The following is a 20,169-nucleotide window of genomic DNA, read 5'->3' as shown; positions in this document are numbered from 1 at the left end:
CTGGGGGAAGGGGAATTCCTTCAGAGCCGAGGCCGTAGAGAGTGGGGGCAGGAGAACAGGTGAGAGGAACCCTGGCTAATTCCGTGACGCTGCCGGAATCGAGTTGGGGGCTGTCCGTGGGCTGATATAGTAGCAGAGGGCGGGGGCAATGGCTTTGTTTACCTTCGACCAACACGGCCTCCCCCGCGGGTTTCGATATTTGCGTTCGACTGGCCCAGTCCACCTTCTGCAATATTTTGCAGGGGGTGACTTCCTAGGGAGGAAACCACCCTCATCGCTAAATCAAAGAGCCCAGCCTCTTTCCGACGGCGTTAGCCAAGAAAGACTTTGCGAGAAAAACGACGCGGGGCTCCAGCCTCCGCGGACGGTTCAGGGGGGTTGTCCTAACCCAAGCAATCTCTCCACTCTCCTCAGGGGCCCGTTGGTTCACGCCGGAGCCTTTTAAGGGCACCGTGGGGCGAACCGAGCGCTCAGAGCTGCTCCGGCCGCGGCCCTGGGAACTGGAGGAGCCGCGGTAGGTGGCGGAGGGCAGGTGGCGCTGGGGCCTCGGGGCGGGCGCCTAGACCGTCCCTCCCTCCTTCCCTCTTTCCCCTCCCCCAGCCCGTCCGCCCGCGAGGCACGGCCTCGCTGGCCGCCTCCGCGGGGAGAGCACGGGACCCGGTGGGGGAGGGGTGGCGGAGTGTTAAGTCCCAGACCCTCCCGTCCCCTGTGTCCTGAGTTCGCTTCCCCGCGTCCAGATGATGGGAGCTGATTGGGAACAGGCGAGCGACAGCCCCCCTGAGCGTGCCCCGGCGCCCTCCCCCCGACCCCAAGGGGCTAGCGGATGCCCCATGCCCCACCCCGCGGGGACAGGCAGAGCAACCGATGGAGAGGTTGAGGATTGGAGAGGGGGGCCTAGCCTTTTGCTTCTTCATTGGGGTGGGGGGAGGGGTGCTCCCACTTGTCACCCCTATGCCCACCGGTGCCATATGGAGAAAAAGCAGTCAGGTCCCCACATACCTGTTCGTGTGCCTCCCTGCCTCATGTTTTTCTTCAGTCTCCCCCAGAGCTGTGGGACTGGGACCTAGGGGGAAGGTCTCCAGGGGTTTTTGACTGTCTTCTTCCTTGGCCTGACTTGATCCTAGGTTATCCAGGTTTCAGCACAACCTCAGCATCCCTGAAACCCTTATGTCAGGGGTTACTGCCACCCAGTGGGGTGGGGGTCCAACCTTTATTTGAGGGAGAGGTGATGGTGCAGAGAAAGCTTGAATTGAGAGTTGGGCCTGGTGGGGTTTGAGGGAGTGCCTAGCGGCCTGCTGCTCTGTGTTGGGCTTAGCCCCATGCCAGTTGTTAAGCTGAGAAGTTTTAACTTGTTTAGTGAACGTTCAGGGCTGTCTGTGCCCCTCAGATACACAAAATGGAAGGGGAAGGAAGGCGGCAAGAGAGGGCTTCTTACACTTTTTTCTCTGCCTGCCTGAGAAAGAGGAGGCCCCTCGCGGAGCTGGTTTGCCTTCTTTTGTGTCCTGATTTGATTCCTTATGGCTTCCGTTCTGTTCCCCCTCTCAGCCTGGCCTGTTTTAGGAAACTCAGACTGAAAGTATCAGTTGCGTGGTGGTAGTTGCATTGTTCTAATTACCGCCGTGTGTGGTCACATCCCAACAATTAAAATGCAGAAAAACACAAAATCACTCTCTTGATCCCAGAGAGGGCTGGAAGTTTGCTATTTGGCCAAATGCCTCATGAAAACCTTGAAAGAGTTTGCTGCATTCCCTGCTCCTCATGGCTGGTCAGCCTGAGGCCTGGGGTCTCTGGGGGTAAAAGCCTGCCTCTCTGGTTGGTCTTTGAGGGCAGAGTTAAGAAACCAAGAGCAGAAGTGATACAAGCTTTAGTTTCTCCTACAAGAATGGGGGAAGCAGCTGAAGGGAGCGCTCAGGAAACTGGAACTTCAGGGTAGTAATAATAATTATGCATGAAAATGTTATTTAACTACAGTGGTGGTTGACTTCTCCTGCCTCCTTTTTGCCTAAACTCCACAAGTACATCGAAGTGTGTTTCTTTGCTTTTCTTTGTGGTCTGCCTCCCTCTGAGGTGGAAATGGAGTAGAAGGGATCCCCCCCCCACCCTTTTTTTTTTTTGGCCAGAGTTGAAAGTTATCTGCCCTCAAGGTCAAGCCTTTTGGGCTTTTCTTGGCATGTGAGTGAGGGAGGTTGATACCCAGCCAAATAAATCTACCCAATTGCCTTCTTCATCTTAATATTATCACTTGTAGCACCCTGAGGCTTTGTAGAGCAACAAATAGGAAGGGTGAGAAACGGCAGTCTGTGTGGACTTCTGATTTGTACAGGCCAAGTGGTATACTTATGTTTTGATATTTTGCATTATATTATCCCTGTGACAGATTAAGATGATTCTGCCCATTTTTCATATGGGTAAACTGAGGGAAAGAAAAGTTTGATGATTTGCCAAGACCATCACAGCAAATCAGATTTGATTTCTTGATAGTTTGTTCTCTCTGCTAGCAAATGCTCCTTATACTATCTGATTGCCGTCTGCCTGCTGGTCATTTCTGGGAATAGGCAGAACAGTATGGAAATGTTAGATTAACTTCCCCTCCTCCTCCCTTGATCGAGGTCCCTCAGGCAATTGTGTGGGCTTGAAGCCTGTTCTCTGATAGAATTAGTTTGCTTCTACTGTAATTGACCATGAGAAAGAGTCTTTGATTAATTGTATTCATGGTCTTTGAGTCAAATCAGGCTAAAAACTCTTTTTGAATGAAGTTAGAGTTGTTGTTTTTAACATCTATAGAGTTGAAATGTGAATGGAATTACCCTGGTAGCATTTCCTTATCTTCTTATAAGAGAGTACGTACAGTATCTGTTGGAGAACAATAATATAATATCAGCTGTTCGGGATAAAGGAGAATATAATACCTTGTTTACTCTGGTTTGAAGTAGAAAGTCATTCCTACAACCACTGCACTGTTACTATTTCTGTAGTTTAGGAAAAGGCTACCTCTCCTTGCTTTTGACTGGAAGATAAAATATTGAACTAATCAGGATGGAAATAACAATGTGGGCATTTCTCTCATTTGAGCTGTTTTCCAAGTGGTGCTGGTATTTTGGGTAGGCAGAGCAGAGCACGAACCAGGTTAGGAGTGGCAAATAGGTTTCAACTTGCTTGCCAACTCCATTTTATTATACTGGTTATCCGGAGTGCCAAGTTGAGAATGTTTCTGAGGCTATGTTTAGGCTTAGCCGGAAAGAGCTGTGATCAGTTGATGATGTCTGCCAGAGGCCTGACATAGGGATGCTGGGGTATGTGTGCCATGCATTTTCCATCTCTGGACTAGGTACATCTCTAATATAACTTGGGGCTGATCCATCTGTAATTGGCAGACTCAGCAGGCATGACTGGAGAGGGAAGTCCTAATGGTGCTAGAATGGTGCTGCAGTGGCAGAAGACGGCTCACGAGTGAGGTCTGGAAGAACAACAGGGAAGACATCCATCATTCGCTCCAAAGTGTGCAAGTCAAATCCCGGGGAGAATCATGATAACCCTGATCACTGAGCAGCTACAGAAGCAGACTCTGGATGAGCTGAAATGCACACGCTTCAGCATCAGTCTGGTAAAGACAGTCTTCCCACTTCTTTAGGAGCCCCTTGCCCTTTTTTCTGAGGCTATTTGTTGTTACTACTTCACCCTTGTCCTGTGCTGTATGAATCATGGTACTTGTACTGGATGTGCCCACTAAAGACTCAAAACCCAGCCCAAAAGGAGGAGGGCAGGGATTTCTTTACTGTTAAGAGAAGGGACACTAAAATTTGGGTGGAGAAGGGTTTGAGATACTGGAAGATGTGAATTATTTTACTCACTAACTGGGAGGACAAGAAGAGAACACTTAGGTGTCCCTAATATCCCTATAGCCCATGAATTGCAGGGGTGAGCTGAAAGGGCTTCGTGGAACTCTGTCCTGATCTTGAATCATGATGGATATTCTCTGTCTCTTAGCCTTTGCCTGATCATGCAGACATCTCCAACTGTGGGAACCCTTTCCAGCTTGTGTCTGGTAAGACATTGTGTGTATATTTGTGTGTATGTCCATGCCTCCATCCACATGTTTCTTTTATTGGTTGTCCGTAACCAGGTCTAGCTAGCCTGCCTCCACAATTTTCTTACCAGGGTCAGCTGCTGAGATTGGTGCTTGTCTCCATTTTATTGCACCAGTATGGGAGTTATCTGTTTACCTTGCTCTTATTCTAGCCTTGTGGGAACTTTTATAATGTAATTTTTTGAGTAGGCAATACAGTCACATTTCAAATTTTTTTAAATAGGAAAAGTGTTAAACTGAAAAAAGTCCCCCTTCCTTTTCTATCTCCCCAGCTTCTATCACCTCCCTAAAAGTAACTCCTGTTATTAGTTTCTTGTCTATTCAACCAGAGTTTTTGTTTTTGCTTTTTTACAAATAGAAGCAAATATAAATGTAAATTTTTTTTTATTCCCACTCTTTTAACACAAAAGGTTGCATTCTGTATATTTGGAACTTTGTTTTTAAACTAATCATAATAAGACTAGAAGATCTTTCCATGTAAGTATGTTGAGTGTTTCCTTGTGGGTGGCCAGACCCAGAGGAACACAGGCACCATCAAAGGCCTTTCTCAGTGTACCCTCCCCACCCTTGGCCTTCACTAGGAATACAAATGATCTCTTACCTGCTTGATCACCCTGTCTTGGTGCTTTGACACATAGGAAAGGTAAAGGCTAAGGACGGACAGTGTAGGCCAGCTTTCCGCAACTCAGGGCTGGGGGGTTAGGGGAGCAAAGTAGAGCTGGGTGGAGTGGAGTGAAAGATCAGCATGGCACACACACCTTCGCTTCTCTTGACTCATTCTACCTTTGAGAGGGATTCGCAGGCAGTTTATGATTCTATATTTTTAGTTTCAGGTGGTTCCTCATAACAGAGGCACTATAGTCTACTGGGTAAAAGACCTAGCTTTAGCATCAGACAAATCTGGTTCTGAACCCTGCTTTGGTCATTTGATTCCTGCATAACTGTTGGCAAGTTACGGAACTTCTCTCATCTGTGAAATGGGGGTAGTGATAGTACCTAACTCATGAAGTTTAGGGGAAACCTCACATAAAGTGCTCACTATGTTTTCTAGCACATAGTAAGCTCTTGAAAATATATTAGCTATCATTAATTCTATATTTATTATGAATGCCTTCCAGAAGGTGCTTCCTGGAGGGGCCTGCCCCACTGTTCCTGTGCCGAGTTCCAGGATAGCCTCAACCTCAGCTACCACCCCTCAGGCTTGAGCCTGCACCTCAGACCACCCAGCCCGGGAAGTTCCCCACAGGAGCAGTCCCTCTCCCAAGTCCTAAGCCCTGAGCCCCCAGACCCAGAAAAGCTTCCTGTACCCCCTGCCCCTCCATCCAAGAGGCACTGCCGCTCACTCTCAGTGCCCGTGGACCTGTCTCGCTGGCAGCCAGTGTGGCGGCCTGCCCCCTCCAAGCTGTGGACTCCCATCAAGCACCGGGGCAGTGGTGGAGGGGGTGGGCCGCAGGTGCCTCACCAGAGCCCCCCGAAGCGGGTCTCCAGCCTCAGGTTCCTCCAAGCTCCCAGTGCCTCTTCTCAATGTGCCCCAGCCCACAGACCCTACAGCCCCCCTTTCTTCAGCCTGGCCCTAGCCCAAGATTCCTCTCAGCCCTCTGCCGCCTCCCCGCAAAGTGGCTCCTGGGAGAGTGATGCTGAGTCCCTGTCACCTTGCCCACCCCAACGCCGCTTCTCCCTGTCACCCAGCCTGGGCCCACAGGCAAGCCGCTTCTTGCCCTCTGCCCGGAGCTCCCCTGCATCCTCCCCAGAGCTGCCCTGGCGACCTCGAGGCCTGCGCAATCTTCCCCGAAGCCGCTCACAGCCTTGTGATCTTGATGCCCGCAAAGCTGGGGTCAAGCGGCGCCACGAGGAGGACCCTCGGCGGCTGCGGCCTTCCTTGGACTTCGACAAGATGAATCAGGTGGGACTGGCAAGACCAGGGAAGCTAGGATGGGAGTAGTGAAGACTGTTCCATTTTCACTTGCGAGGTGTTCTCTAGCTCCAGGCCCTCCTGACGTGGCCTCCCGTGGTGCTCCTGTCTGCCTGAGCCTTTGCTGAGGGTGGTCTACCATCTCAATTTGCCCAGGATTATCCTGGTTTTAGTATTGAAAGTCCTGTGTCCTGTGAAATTCCTGTTCTGGGGGTTCCAGAGAAACTTAGTGGACCCATGTTAAACCTTCCAACAGAGATCCCAGATTGTCCTACCGGAGGCATCTTCCCTCCTTAGGCATGGCTCAGAAAAACCCAATCATTAGTGCCTTGCCCCTTCTCATGCATGGCTGGTTTTGTCCCTTGCCCTTCACTGCTTCACATGGGCCTGTGAGGGCTTAAGTAAAATAGGCTGCTGCATCATTCATTCGCTCAACAAATGTTTTTTGTCTTCCCAGTAGTGAGTACAGTTGTTGTAGGCACTTGTCCACTCTTTTCATATTCTTCCTTCTAGACCACTGGGTCATAAACCACTTTGAGAACTTACTTATTCATAGTCATTCATTCAAGCAGTCAACAAACGTTATTGAATACCTATTATGTAACAGACTCCGACTAGGCACTGGCAATATAGGAGTGAAACAAGCCATCAGTCAGTATTCCTACACACATGAAGTTTATAAACAGGCTTCTAATTTTGAATCTGATAGAAACTATGGGCTCTTTTCCTCAGAAAAATATGCATGTACACTAAATTTTCAAAATTTTATCTGGGAGTTCATGACCTCACCCTAATGCATAGGACTCCTGCCTTCAAGGGTAACCAAGAGGGATACTTTGAAATACAGCTTGGGCAAGGTTCTCTGGGAAGTTAATATCTTTCTTTGCCTTAATTTTGTTTGTTTGTTTGTTTGACAGAAACCATACTCAGGAGGTCTCTGTCTCCAAGAAACAGCCCGGGAAGGCAGCAGTATCTCTCCACCATGGTTCATGGCCTGCAGCCCCCCACCCCTCTCTGCTTCCTGCAGCCCCATTGGGGGTTCCTCCCAGGTGCTGAGTGAAAGCGAAGAGGAAGAGGAGGGGGCCGTGCGGTGGGGGCGGCAGGCGCTGAGCAAGCGGACACTGTGCCAGCAGGACTTTGGGGACCTGGACTTGAATCTGATTGAGGAGAACTAAAACTGAGAGGCTACTTCCTGGGGCTACACAGACTGACTCTCTTACGGCTACTAACAAGTGTCGAGGTCCCAAGGCCGGGGGCCCAGCCTGGGAATGGGGGTGAATGGAGGGCTCCGACTCAGGGCAGCTGGAAATCTTCTCGCTCCAGGAAGCTCGACCATGCCGAGAGACTGGCCGGGACAAGATAAACGGAGCTGGTGGCGGGAGGGACAGCCCCAGAGCAGACCCTTCCCATGGCGGCCCTGAGTGTGAGTATCCCTGCCACCGAGAAAGCAATGGGCAGGGACGGAAGGGGTCTGCCGACCCCAGCTCGGGGAATTTCACTAGCCCCTTTGCTTCAAAGGGCACTTGTGTCTTAGAATTTGGCCAGGGTGGGGGGTTCATTCAGCCTCCTTGGAGAAATTGTGTGAGAGTGTGTGAGTGCATGAGAGTGCTCGAGGAAAGGTGTGTTTGGGTAGCCTTAGGGAAGGAAGGCAGTTGCTCCCTAACAGCAGAGCACCACAGTACTCCCAGGATCTTGGGTTTTCACGGGACAGCAGGCTTGTTCTAGGAGTTGGGGTTCTAAGGAGCTCTGGAAGCAAGCTTGTAATCTGTTAGCAACAGTGGCTCTGCAAAGGATTCTATTTGGAGGTCCTCAACTAATGGTCTTTTCCTCAGGCCCACACCTCCTCCAGATAGATCTAGTATTGGCTGGAGAGAGTGCTGCATATTGATTCTGAGCTGGCTTTTTTTTTCTCATCAGATTGCCAAGGCTGGGTACAACTTGCCTGTCTCCTTCACTAAGTAGATGCAAGCACATGTGGGCAGTTAAGGCAGGGCTGAAGGGCTCCATCTCTTTCTTTCCCTCCCTACTGATGGGACCTCTTTTCCCTCTTACTTTCTGCCCTTTGAGGGTCAAGAAGAAGGAAGGAAGCCCCTGTATGGAGGCTGACCTGCAGCAGAAGTAGTGTTCAGTCCCCAGCAGGCATAGGTGAGTGCACCCCAGCACTGCCCTTTGGAAGCAGACTGTAGAGAAACTCATTATAAGATCCAGGCCTAGCCATTTTTTCTGAGTTGGTTGAGAAAGAGGAAGGGGATGTCAGCATTTACTAGTTTGCTTGTCTTCCATTCCTGCCAGGAAATGTTTATTTGCCTCTAATTGGCCCTTAGAGACCTCCGAGAGGTTGAGGCTCACTGAGGGATTGGCTGAAGATGTGTAAAGCAGACTGTGAGAAGCAGCTGGGAGTTTGTTGTTGCTGGATTGAATTTCTTTTATTGTTTCACACCCACAACTTGGGCCCGGGCAACAGGTCTCAGTGGCCACACTGATGGGTTTAAGGATTTCAGAAGCTGTATAGAGCTGGCTCCAGGGGAGATACATACTGAAGCTGCCGCCATAATGGCTTTGAGGCTTTGTCCAGCTTTGCTTAGACCCTGCAGGACCAAATTGGACCTGCCCTTCCTGTTTATTGGAAGAAGGGCATTTTCCCAGGGTTTTGTAGGAACCAATTGCTCATGTTAGGGAAGAGGACCTATGTGTTTTCCTTATGGAATTGAACCTATGGTTTTCTGAGTCTCCCACATGTTGGATAGGCGCATCAGTGAGGCCCTAGCATCCTTGCCTCCACTCCCGAGGAGATGGCTATGTCTTCTTCAGCCTCCTGCCTTTAGAGGTTCTACCCCTGCAGGACTCCTTCCCTTCACTTGCTAGTTAGCACGAGTTACCAGTGAGCTACCAGGTCTGTAGGGGCCTGAGAGAGGTTCTGTGGAGAATCCAAGGAAACTGTGAGCCCAGGAGTTGCCCCTCCTTGGTCTTATCCCTCCCTTGGCTGTTCTCCCTCTTTAGGCCATAATTTCCCTGGTACCAGCTTCTTTTCCTCCTGGGGCATCCTCATCCCTGGGCTCTCTGCTGCAGATTGTGCCAGCTTACAATAGGCCACTGGTAATGTCAGGGGGTTCTCTGCAGGCCCAAAGCTGAAGAAGTGAGGGCAATAATTTCTGCCTCCAACCTGGCTTCCTCAAAGCCCTAGGGCACCATCCCTAAGGGAGAACGTCTATAGATGCCATATTTGAATTCCATTACTTTAAGATCTGGAAAGTTAAACTAGCTGGAGCTATTGTTTTGCTTCCTAATCTAAGTACCTGTGGTCCTTGGACAAGCCTTTTCGAGAAGTGGTTTATTTTGCTTTACACGGTAGATCTGTTCCAACAGTTCTGTATAAACCAAATGCTATTTTTCAAAGCATTTGGACTGCTGACCATTTAAAAGCAGCCTGTGATTGCTTCTTTTGTAAAGCAAGCAACCTCCCTCTACTTTAGCTGTTTTGACAATTTGGATTTTCACATATTGGGCTTACCCAGAGTGGAACACACCTCTGCAGTGGTTGACCCTGGGTAGACATCTGCATCTGTGTTGTGTGTGTGGTGTGGCTGATCAGTAGGTGAGTATTCCTGCGTGTGTGAGTGAAGCCACTCCCAGGCTGGTGCTCTCCTCCTGTGCCCGGTGACTGCCCACTGGCAGCTCCAGCTGCCCTTCACTCCCACCTGCTGCCAAAGTCCCTGTGCTAATGGGATTACAAATATAAAAAGTGGAAAAAATTTTTTCGTAAACTTTGTTTTATATTAAAAAAAAATCCATAAGTCTGTGTGTGTTAAACATGAGGTCCTGCCTCTGTGGCTGTGTTTGAAAAAATAAAGTTTTATTAGAATAATCCATTTTCCCAAGCAACCTTGTGTACTATAGTGTCGTCTTCCTTTCTTCACAAAGAAAGGCAAGGAGGAAGTGGGGAGAAGGCCACCCAACTCTTCCAGCTGCTTCTTCTATGACATGGCTGAACTTTTGCCCCTCAAGGACAGTATTTGGTCCCTGGGCCCTTTGCAGCCACAGTAGTTATATCCTGTGACCCAGCTTCTCCTAAGACCTCAGTTATTTCTGGCAGTCTGATTTGGTCTCCTGTTTCCTTGGTACTTATACCCATCTCTTCTTACCTCCTGTCACTCTCACTTCCAGCAGGGTGAAGTCAAGTATTAATCCATTCTTCCTCCCTGAGAAATGCTAGCTGGTGCAATTAGAAACTTGTCTAGAATGGTTTGTAGGCTTTGGGAAGTATGGAGAAGGCATGATAGGGACCTTGTCCAGGAGTGTCTTTTCAGAGTTTTCACACATGTTGTGGAGAGCTGGAGATAAAGTTGTCAAAATTCAAAGTCCAAAGACCTCAGCAATTTCTCCATCCTGAAAATACTGATTTTGGAAAACTACCCTAGCAGCAGAGCTTCTTTTTTGCTCTAGAAGGTGGTGTTTTCCCTAATGCTTCAATTTGGAATGTTCATTTTTTGCTGAAAGAAGCAGTGTGGCTCACTCTCTCTCTTTAAACCTTTCTATTCCACCCTTCCTTTCTTCTCCCTCTGTTAGCATTCTTCCAATGTGTGTGGGTGAAGTGTAGTTGCTTAGAGAGCCAGGCAGGAGCCTCTTGTCCCTAAGGCATAGCCTTTCTTTACCAGTTGTGGCACTGACTTGCCAGGTGGCAAGAAGAGTCAAGTTGCTTAGCCTCCGACCCAGTTTCCTGCTTCAAATTGGTGGCACTCATCACTGAATACCAATGAAGTGTGCAAGAAGACAGGATTGGCTTGACTACCTGGAGGAGGAACTTTGAGGGGATGAAAATACACCCTGAAAAGAGTGGGAGTTGTCACCTATCCTGGAAACGAAGTAAGAAGGGCTTTGAGGGGGTAGGGCTATAGCATGTGGTTAAAGAATCTCAGAATTAAAGCTTCGTTCTTTGTATAAAACTGCTGTTACGTTTCACCTACTGTTTGAGCAGGGTTAAGGCCTGAACATCTAAACTTACCTCCCTCTGCTTTTTTTCCTTTCTGTTCAGTTTTTTTGTTGGGTTTTTCTACTGTTTATTTTCTCTGAAGGCTAGTGTGATTTCATTTTCCATTGCTGAAGCATAGGAAAGAATATAAACTTGATGAGGGTTTTGTTTTATTCAGTGTTGTAGCCCCAACACTTTGAAAACTTACTGGCTTATGAAAAGTGTTGCCATATTTGTTGAATTTTTTTTTTAATCTTTGCTTTCCCATTCCTGAGCTTAGGCACAAAGACACCACTTGTGTCTGGTGCTGTGAGAAGCCAGCTTTGGACAGTGGGACAGTAATAAGAGCTCCACGTGGGAGAAAATCCCAACAGTGAATTTTAATGGAAAATCTGCAAGGCAGCTAGGTCATGTATGGATTCATCCCTCTTTCTCTTCTACCAACTACAATTTGTGTGTGTGCTTTAAGAGGTGTCTTGGCCCAGAAAAAATCAAGAAAAATTGAATCAGGCCTCAGGTTGGCTATGGGAAATGGACATTATAAGGAATAGGGAGAAGAAAAAATCCAAAGAAATGTTTCCTTGGTGCTCCATAGGGTTAGTTCTAGAATGGCTTCACTGGATGTTGTATTTTGACTGAAGCCAATAACAGGTGCTTCCCTCTGGCCCCCAACCTTTGCTACAAGGCAAGTAGGTCAAGGGTAAAGAAGATTTTTGAACAGATTTCTGGGTAGGCACATAAGTCTGGAAAGAATGCTACTGCTCTTAATTGTGGGTCAGATCAGTGAAAGAAATGGGTACTTTTAGGGCAGTAATCATGGATTAATACCATATCTTTTCCTGGTTTGTATCTACTTCCATGTATACTCTGCATCCATAAGATTATGGAGCTTGTGCTAGTCTCTAACATAACCAATGTTAATGATTGAGATTTCTCATTGCCCAGTGTAAACAAAAATCTAGGCAAAAAATATCTTATCTCCCCTTCTATACAACCACTTTTCTGGCAGGAGTATCAGTCTTCCATGCCTATGAATTCAGATAGGAGTGGTGGGGTTTTCTTTGTCCTCAGCTCCACTTATTTCCACGGTAAGAGATACTTTGGTCTCTTTCCAGTTCCCTTAAAAGTTGAATTGAGAAACACCTGGACTTAATAACATTGGCTGATTTGGAAGCAGGAAGAAGCTCCACTGGGATATGTCAGACTATCGAGATGTTGGAAGCATGTTGGCCTTCAGCCAATATAGAGTGGCATTATCACATACAATGGGTATAAAATGTTGGTCAGTTGGAAAGGGACCTATGAAGTATTGGTAATGAAATGATACCATAATTTCAAATAATGAAATGGTACCATGTTATGGACCGGTGAGAAGAAAGATACTATGTCCCGTGGGCCAATGGGAAGTTTCCTAAAAGATAAGGACGGGAGGGTAGTGCCTATTTTCAGGCTTGGAAATCAATCAGGTACTGGGGCACTAACTTCTTATCTCAGAATATCAATTCTCTAGGTAACTTGTCCCTCAGCCACCCACCCCAGTTAAAGTCTTTGGTATCCGAGGAGGGTAAGCTAAAACCTTCTCAGATGAAGGGGCCCCCTAAGGGAAATATGGCACCAGGATGGTGCCAAGGGAGACTGAAGGACCCGCCCACTTCCCCACCCCGGCCGAAACTGCAATTCCCCTCCCTGCCGCAGGGGGCACTGCAGGCCCCGGGGAGGTTGGGGCGGAGCGCTGCGAGGGGCCCGGAGCTGCAGCCCCGCTCCGAAGCGCGGGGGGCGCTGTGCGGGGCCCGGGCTGCGGCTCCGCTCCCGGCCACGGGGGGCGCTGCGAGGCGCCGGTGGTTGGTGGTGGCTGTTGGGGGGGGTGGGGGGGAGCCGCGGCCGCGGGTGGTGCGGAGGGAGGCCTTGCGGGCGGATCGGGAGATCGGCGGCGGAGGTGGTGGGAGGCGGCGGGCGGGAGCACGGGTCCGGCCGGCCCTGGCGATGGCGGACGCGGCGGCCTCCCCGGTGGGCAAGCGGCTGCTGCTTCTGTTCGCGGACACTGCGGGCTCGTCCTCGGCCTCGGTCCCCGCGGCGGCGGCGGCGGCGGCGGGCGGAGATCCGGGGCCTGCGCTGCGCACTCGGGCCTGGCGGGCCGGCACGGTGCGGGCCATGAGCGGGGCGGTGCCCCAGGACCTAGCGGTGAGTGGCGGCCGAGGCGGGCACTCGAGGCCGGGGTTGCACGGCCTGCGGGCGGCCTCCCCGGGGGCCTTTGTGAGGGGGCGGTGGGGTGGAGGTGACCCAGTTCCGCGCCCCCAGATCTCCTCAGCGCCCCCCGCCGGCTCCTCAGCACCCCGAGCTCTGACCAGCATGGCTTCCGCGTCGGGGTGCGCGCCCCGGTTTACCTCGGGGGGCAGCCAGGGCGCTAGGAAATGCTGCCTCCACCCGGCAGGCCCCGCCTCCTGAGCGACCCCTTTCTCAGCGTTCCCCCCCAACACTCCTACGGAGCAGGCTCTAGCACCCTGGGTTCCGGGGCCCCTTAGAGTTCTGCCCGTGTGCCGCTGCCTCCTGGAAGAAGCGGACCTGTAGTCTCCAGCCTCTCGTGGGAGACCTGCGCCCTGTTCCCTTCTTCCCCGAGCCCCGAATGGGGCGGGAATGTGGGCACTTGTGGGAGATCGAGAGGCTGCAGTTGGAGCTGCTCAGGGCTTTTTTATTTGGCAGTTACTTCCTCCTTGTCTGAGCCAGACTCGGCCAGGCTGTCTCCAGAAAGGCCAGCTCTCTTCAGGCTCCTCTCTCTTTGCGCTTCTGGGTGACAGGAGCTGCCGTAGTGGCTGCTTTTGATAAGTTTGAGATCTGTCTTAGCAGACAAATGGGGCTGTTGGGTGGTGCTTTTTATCTCCGAGCTGGGCAACTCCCCCAAACCTTGGGAGAGGTTTTGTTTTGAAACTTTATGTTGGGGCTTGGCCACTTTTGAATACTTGTCTTGGTGTATTTTGTGGATAAAGTTGTTCAGTAGTAGAACTTAACTAGCATTCGTGTCCGTGATGTGTTATTTTTGTTAATGTAGCGACGAAATGTTGTCTTTGAACTTTGGCAAGCCTCTTTAGTTCCTCATTCTGATAGCGGCCCTAGGTTCTGTGTTGAGATAAGGCTGTGAAAAATAGGGGGATTCTTTTAGATTGTGGTAGATCCGCAGGCAGAAGGAAAATTTTCTTAATGAACTTGCTTTTGCAGATTATTTTTTTCGCTGTAAACGGGAATTCATTTTGTAAGATTTGATGTTAACATTGCAAGGTTTTGATACTCATTTTTCTACCTATCGATCAGTGGTTTTGGACTCCCCGTCCCGCCCCATATATTAGTCTTCTGGGTTGTTTTGCTTGTGGCTGGCTTTGGCTTTAAGAAAAAGGCTGCTTGGACATTTATGAGGCTTTAGTGGGGCGAATTTTTAAAGAGGTATCAGGAATATAATGAGGTGAGGAGGATGATTAAGCAAGGAGATTTGGAGTTAAATTCCTTTGCGATTTCTTTAGAAGATTGCTTTTTAGGTTAAGACGGGGGTGGCGGGGGTGGGGGGGAAGGTGTCCCTCTTAGATCCAGTAATTTACCACCTTGAACGCAAAACTTAGGTTAAGATCCACCATTAAATGCATATTTTGACCTAAAAACTTAGTCTGTCCTAGCGTTTCAGTCGAAGTTTTCTGTTCTAGTTGTTTCCTCCATCAGATGAATTGCTAATGAGCTCTGCACCTGAAATGGCTACCCATTCACTTTGTTGTTTGCTGAGCTCCCAAAGGGCAGTGGTTTTTGAAGCTCACTGAGATGCTGGACACCTACTAAGCTAAAGACTGAAGAATTGTGCCACTGGGCCCATGGAACTGGTTTCTCAAATCAAGTTAAAAGTTTCAGTGATTCAAAACAAAGTGTTACAACTGTGTTGAGGTCTTGGATGGAGCTGTATGCATTTAGAAGCAAAGGCAGTTTGGGGTTTTAAGAATAGGCTTATGCTTGTCTCGTATGTATAATCAAGGAACATAGATGAGAAAAAAGCGACAACAAAACTCAGCCTTTAAAATATTTTACTAGCTTGCAGAATTGCTCAAGAATTGCTGCTGTGATGATGAGGTTCAGTTAATGACAACAACTAATATAGAATCAGAACTGTCCGTTTGTTTTCCTTTTTCATTAAAGAGATTTCCTTTGGACCCTTGGCATGTGTGCCTTTCCAATTTTGCACCACACAACCGTAGTAAACACAACTGTCTTCCAATCAAAAGTGTTCTTCCTGTACTCAAGGGTGGAGTTTGCAAGCAGCTGGCCTGTGATTGGACAGATTTTCATTCAGTTATGTTTAAGATGTTTTCAGGCATGCCTGGTTTTGAGTAATGCATGGCAGGGCGCCCCCTGTTAAGGATGAGTAATTGAGGGTTGAATGAATGAGTTTTTGAAGTGATTGCAAACACTTTGCAATTTTCGGCTCCATTAATATCCTCTTTCTAAACAATTTTGATCCAGAAATCTTTCAAAATGTAGTCCTGATTCATTAATGAACCCCCCCCCTTTTTTTTTTAAAAAAACATTACTAAAGCCATAAATCAGGATCTTGATCAAGAGTTTTGTTGAAAAGAATTTGATAGCTGGGCATTTTCCTCACCAAAGCTATGCTGAGAAATAAGTACTGAGATTTTGAATTAAGTAATTAAACATCTTTTTTTCCTTCCCCTCTTCCATGTAATAGTAACTTTATTTGTATTTCAAAATAGGCTTGTTATATTTGAAAAAAAGTCTAGTTACAAAATTAGTATCATGGATTTTTATGCCTTTCTAACACTCTGTCCTCTTTGTGTTCTGGATCGTTGTTGGTCCATGTGACAGAGACCTTGGGACCTTCACATATGTAGGCATGGTAACACACACAAAAACATAGATTTTTCTTTTGGGGATAATAAAAGCAAAACTTGCATTTTGCAGAATGTCAAAATGCCAAGAGTATACACAAGAAGGTCAACAATCTGCATCCTTTAGCAGCTTCCACGTGTTGAAGAAGCCTTGTGTGTCTTCTTAATACTGGTACAAAAATATAAAAACATTTCTCTATATACAAATAGTGGGGGTTTTTTTCGTTTTGTTTTTTAAGCAAATGCTATCATACTGTGCAATATCTGTAGCCTGTGTCTTTTTTTTTTCTTTCCATTTAACATTAGACCATGAGTATCAGTACCCATGACCTTACTCATCATTTTAGATAACTACATTATAGAATGGATGTACAATGATTTATTCAATCATTTCCCTTTATGATGGGCGTTCAAGGTATTTTAAATTTTTTGACACTTACAGTGCAGTTAGTATCCTTGTACATATGTCTTTATGTAATCATGGCTTTATTTCTAGTTTAGCCATCCAGGAGTGAAATTGTTGGGTTAAGGAGTACATGTATATATTTTTATTTTATTGGGTAATCCCAGTTTATTTTCCTATGAGATTGTAGCATTTCATACTCTCACCCACATGCAGGCAGTGCTTGTTTCTTTTCATCCTTGCCATCTCTGGTGTCATCAGTCTTTGTCATTTTTTGCAATCTGATGAGTGAAAAATAGTATCTAGCATTTTCATGACCACTGATCTTTTTCTGTGTTTATTAGTCTCTTACATTTCTTTTATGAGTTATTTATGCCAAGTTTTTCCTGTTTGAAAAAATGGAAGTTTTTTTATTCTGTTCAAGTTCTGTATTTGTCACATTAACCCCTTTACCTGTCAAGAGTATCATTTCTCTCATTTGTCTTTTAACTTTGTTTAAGGGTTGCTTTGCCACATAGAAAAATAAAATGTTTATATCGTCAGGTCTATTAGACCTTTCTTAACGGCTTCTGGGTTTAACTGCTTGGGAAGAAGACACCCAGCCTCACCTCTGCCACCTTGAGCCTGTATAACTATTCTTCAGATTTTCTTTCTAATGTTTCATTTTTTTACCTTTAGATCTTTAGTCCATCTGGAATATTTTTATAAGTGGTATGTGTGATGGACAATGTAACTTCCTACTGAGTAGGAACCACTTGTGGCAGCATCAATTTTATTAACTAATTCATCCTTTTTTTTTATATGATAGAATTAAATTATGCTTTTAGTAGTCATGAATTGTTTTGAATGTTTATCTTATCTATCTCAGCTATCCAGAACTTGCAACAGGAGTACAAACATATCTGCCTTAATTTTTTTAACCCTTTAAAGGAAAGGTGGGCCTTAAAGTACTCCTTTTCTTTGATTTGAGTTGATGTAATAGATGTGGGAGTGTCCAGGCTAATACCATATTTCTTCCGTCTGGTAGTCTTCGAAGAGGAGTGAAAGCATATCTCCTTTTTTTTTAAAAAAAAAAAAAAACTCTTCCTGCAACCTCTCCACTTTGTCTCAGGATAGGTGGACTTTAAAATAGCTGTCTAGTTTGTTTCTAGATAATATAATAATTTCCAGTGTACAATCTAATATTATTTATTCTCAACCTAAGTTCACACATAGAATTTCAGCCCTAATTGAATTAGGAGATCAACCTTTAATGATTATCCGTAAGTGTTCTTTTTTTGCTTATAATCCCTAAGCTAAATAAAAATCGAATAATATTGTAATATGCTATTTATTAAAGTCAGTAGAGTATGTTTTGTGAATCACTGTATGGTTTAGAGAACTTTAAATAAAAATGAGATGGTGCAAAAGAATATATAATGGTTAAGTGTGAGGCCACACACTTTTCATCCTAACTCTCCTCTTACAGCAGGAGGTCTGTTTTTGAAACATGGAGCCACTATTGAATTTTTTAGGCACTCAAGTGCTTTGTGTAAGTTGCTTTTTAAAGTTTGTCTTTGTTTATGTGTGTATGTCATTTTTGATACTTCTATCTTACTGTCTTTGCATTCTATTTATTTCAAGACTACAATATGTCCACCAGTGGTCACACTGTACACTGGTCATTTTGTCCAGCATCCTCTCCCTTTACTGTACAATCAGATTTTTTTCTTGTTAATTATGCATTTGTTTCTAAGAGTTGTTTCACTAACTCTCCATCTGTCAAGGGCTCATTCCCTCCTTTAGTACTCACTGGCATAGATCTGTTCTCCACCTTCTTCTTGTTGATTTAGTTTCCCCTCCACCCGCCTAAACCACGGGTAACTAACATGGCATTTTCTGTTAGTGATTTTCTCAGCAACAGCTGGAGTGGGTTCCAGTAGGCTTTGCTTCCTCAAGGCCTGGGGGACACAACACCTGTTGCTGTTTCTCAGTTTTCCACTGCCTTTGACAGGTTGGTGGTTTTTAAGCCCTCCGTATCCCACTTTTCCTACCGCTAAAGTGTCTTTCTGCAGTTGGATAAAACCTTCCTGATTGAACAGTGACCTCGCTTAGTTTTGCAAGGGCACCGCCCCCTCTAGGAGGGGGCAGTGGTGGGGGAGTTGTGTGTCTTCAGGGGTAATCAGGCTCTAGGGAACTGATTCTCACTAGCCAGACTCTTGAGACTGATTTGTAAATCCGCATGTAAAGTTATTAATTTACAATGGGAGATAAACCTATCCAGAGATCTGCACAGAGCCCCCTCCTGGTCTACTCAGGAGACCAAATTACAGATAAGAGGGATGCTTGTCCTGCAAAGAATCAGACAAGGAAAGCTGGGCTTTGCCAAAGGGATATTTACAATATGCACTCTTGCTGATCCTCTGCTTTCCTAGTACTTTCTGGCTTCTGTGTTTTATACCCCCTCTACCCTTTGCTTTTGATTTTGTCGTCCATTGAAATCCTGTGAAGAGAAAAGAACACCTCTATCAAGTCTTTCTAAATCCCAGTGTTTTCCTTTATCACTTGGTGAGATACTACTTTTGTAATATTTATTTATTTTTCTTGGTGTAGATACATAACAAGATATATAGCTTATCTGACCTTCTAGATTGTAAGTTCATCAAGAACAGGGAACATGTGCATTTTTACTATTACTCACCTTAAGTAGAATATTTAGAAGCCAGTATTATGTTAACTTTTATTTCTGATTTTTTATTTTATTTATTATGGATTTTCTACTCTGTGGCCCCCTGTATTTAACTTGATCTTTAAGGTTTTTTCTTTTGTATATTTTTACTGATATTGACTCACAAATTTTCTCCTTTACATGATTGGATTTATATTTGGGACCCCCATCCAAGGTACATTGTCCGTTGGTTTTTGTGATTTACATCAGAGTTGTTAGATGTGTTTTGTTTTTCTGATTCTCAAATAGTACATGTCTAGTATACAAAATGTAGAAGTTATTTTAATAAAAATAATAAGTAAAAAAAAAAGCCCCCGTAGAATCACAACCTATTAAAAACTGCTGTGTTTGGTACATATTCTAATCTTTTTTTTAAGTTGATTTCATACTGTATTTTCAGTTTTGAGTTTTTCTTTTAACTTAATATGTCAGTTATTTTCATGTATTACCAAAAAATTTTGTATTATAGGTGATTTTAATTTTTTGTCATTTTTTGTATTTTCCACAGATAACTTGTGTTGCTTTCATAACTGAAAGGGAAACAATAAATGCTCTCAAAGAAAATCTCATAGTTTTTGTTGACTGGCTAATTTATTTAACTGTTCCTCTTTCATTGGATACTGAAATTGTTTCAGATTTTATGGTTTATTAATATTTCTGTGATGAATATTTTTGTGAATAAAGCCTGTTCTGTGTTTACTATGATTTCCTAGGATTATTGCCAAAAATGCTATTATGGGTATACACATACTTAAGATTCTTGATATATGACAGTTTTTTTTTCCTTTTAAGTCATTCCAGTTTATAGTCTAACCAGTTATGAATTTGCTTAAGAAATGCATATTTATCAGAAGCCCAAGATCCACTAGGCATTTCACATTATTTTATTTAATTCTACCACAGTTCTGTGAGGCACTTACTGTCCCTATTAATAGACAAAGGAAGTAAGTCTCAAAGAGGCTAAAGTAACTTGCTCCCACAGCTAAGAAATGGGCAAGTTGGGATGCAAATCCACATCTTTGTGATTCCTCTGCACCTAAAACCATTTATATATATGTATATGTATATACACACACTTGAGTTTGTATTCAGGTTATTTCTGTGCTCAGTTGCATTTGACTGTTTGCAGCCGCGTGAACTGTAGCCTACCAGGCTCCTCTGTCCATGGAATTTTCCAGGCAAGAATACTGGAGCAGGTTGCCATTTCCTACTCT

The 20,169-nt window shown here is 45.7% G+C and overlaps 2 protein-coding genes across 3 annotated transcripts in view; both read left to right on the top strand.

The window, feature by feature from the left end:
* Window positions 1-325: 325 nt before the first annotated feature.
* Window positions 326-9,881, top strand: FAM53C (family with sequence similarity 53 member C). Its single transcript, XM_043465400.1, has 5 exons — window positions 326-514; window positions 3,375-3,604; window positions 3,988-4,045; window positions 5,206-5,990; window positions 6,917-9,881. The coding sequence occupies exons 2-5, from the start codon at window positions 3,527-3,529 to the stop codon at window positions 7,172-7,174; spliced, it is 1,179 nt and encodes a 392-aa protein (XP_043321335.1). The 5' UTR covers window positions 326-514; window positions 3,375-3,526; the 3' UTR covers window positions 7,175-9,881.
* A 2,875-nt stretch (window positions 9,882-12,756) lies between these two features.
* The window catches only part of KDM3B (lysine demethylase 3B), a 56,298-nt gene continuing 48,885 nt past the window's right edge, over window positions 12,757-20,169 (top strand). Inside the window, exon 1 of one of the 2 annotated variants that reach the window (XM_043465393.1) lies at window positions 12,757-13,149. In XM_043465393.1, the coding sequence (XP_043321328.1) occupies window positions 12,952-13,149 (198 nt within the window). In that variant the 5' untranslated portion in view covers window positions 12,757-12,951. The remainder of the gene's footprint in view (window positions 13,150-20,169) is intronic. The other variant, XM_043465394.1, reaches the window with a different exon arrangement.

Source organism: Cervus canadensis, chromosome 4, assembly GCF_019320065.1.
Source record: "Cervus canadensis isolate Bull #8, Minnesota chromosome 4, ASM1932006v1, whole genome shotgun sequence".
In the NCBI taxonomy this organism is placed as follows: Eukaryota; Metazoa; Chordata; class Mammalia; order Artiodactyla; family Cervidae; genus Cervus; species Cervus canadensis.
Note: the sequence above shows the minus strand (reverse complement) of the source record. Positions and strands in the feature narration are given on the sequence as shown.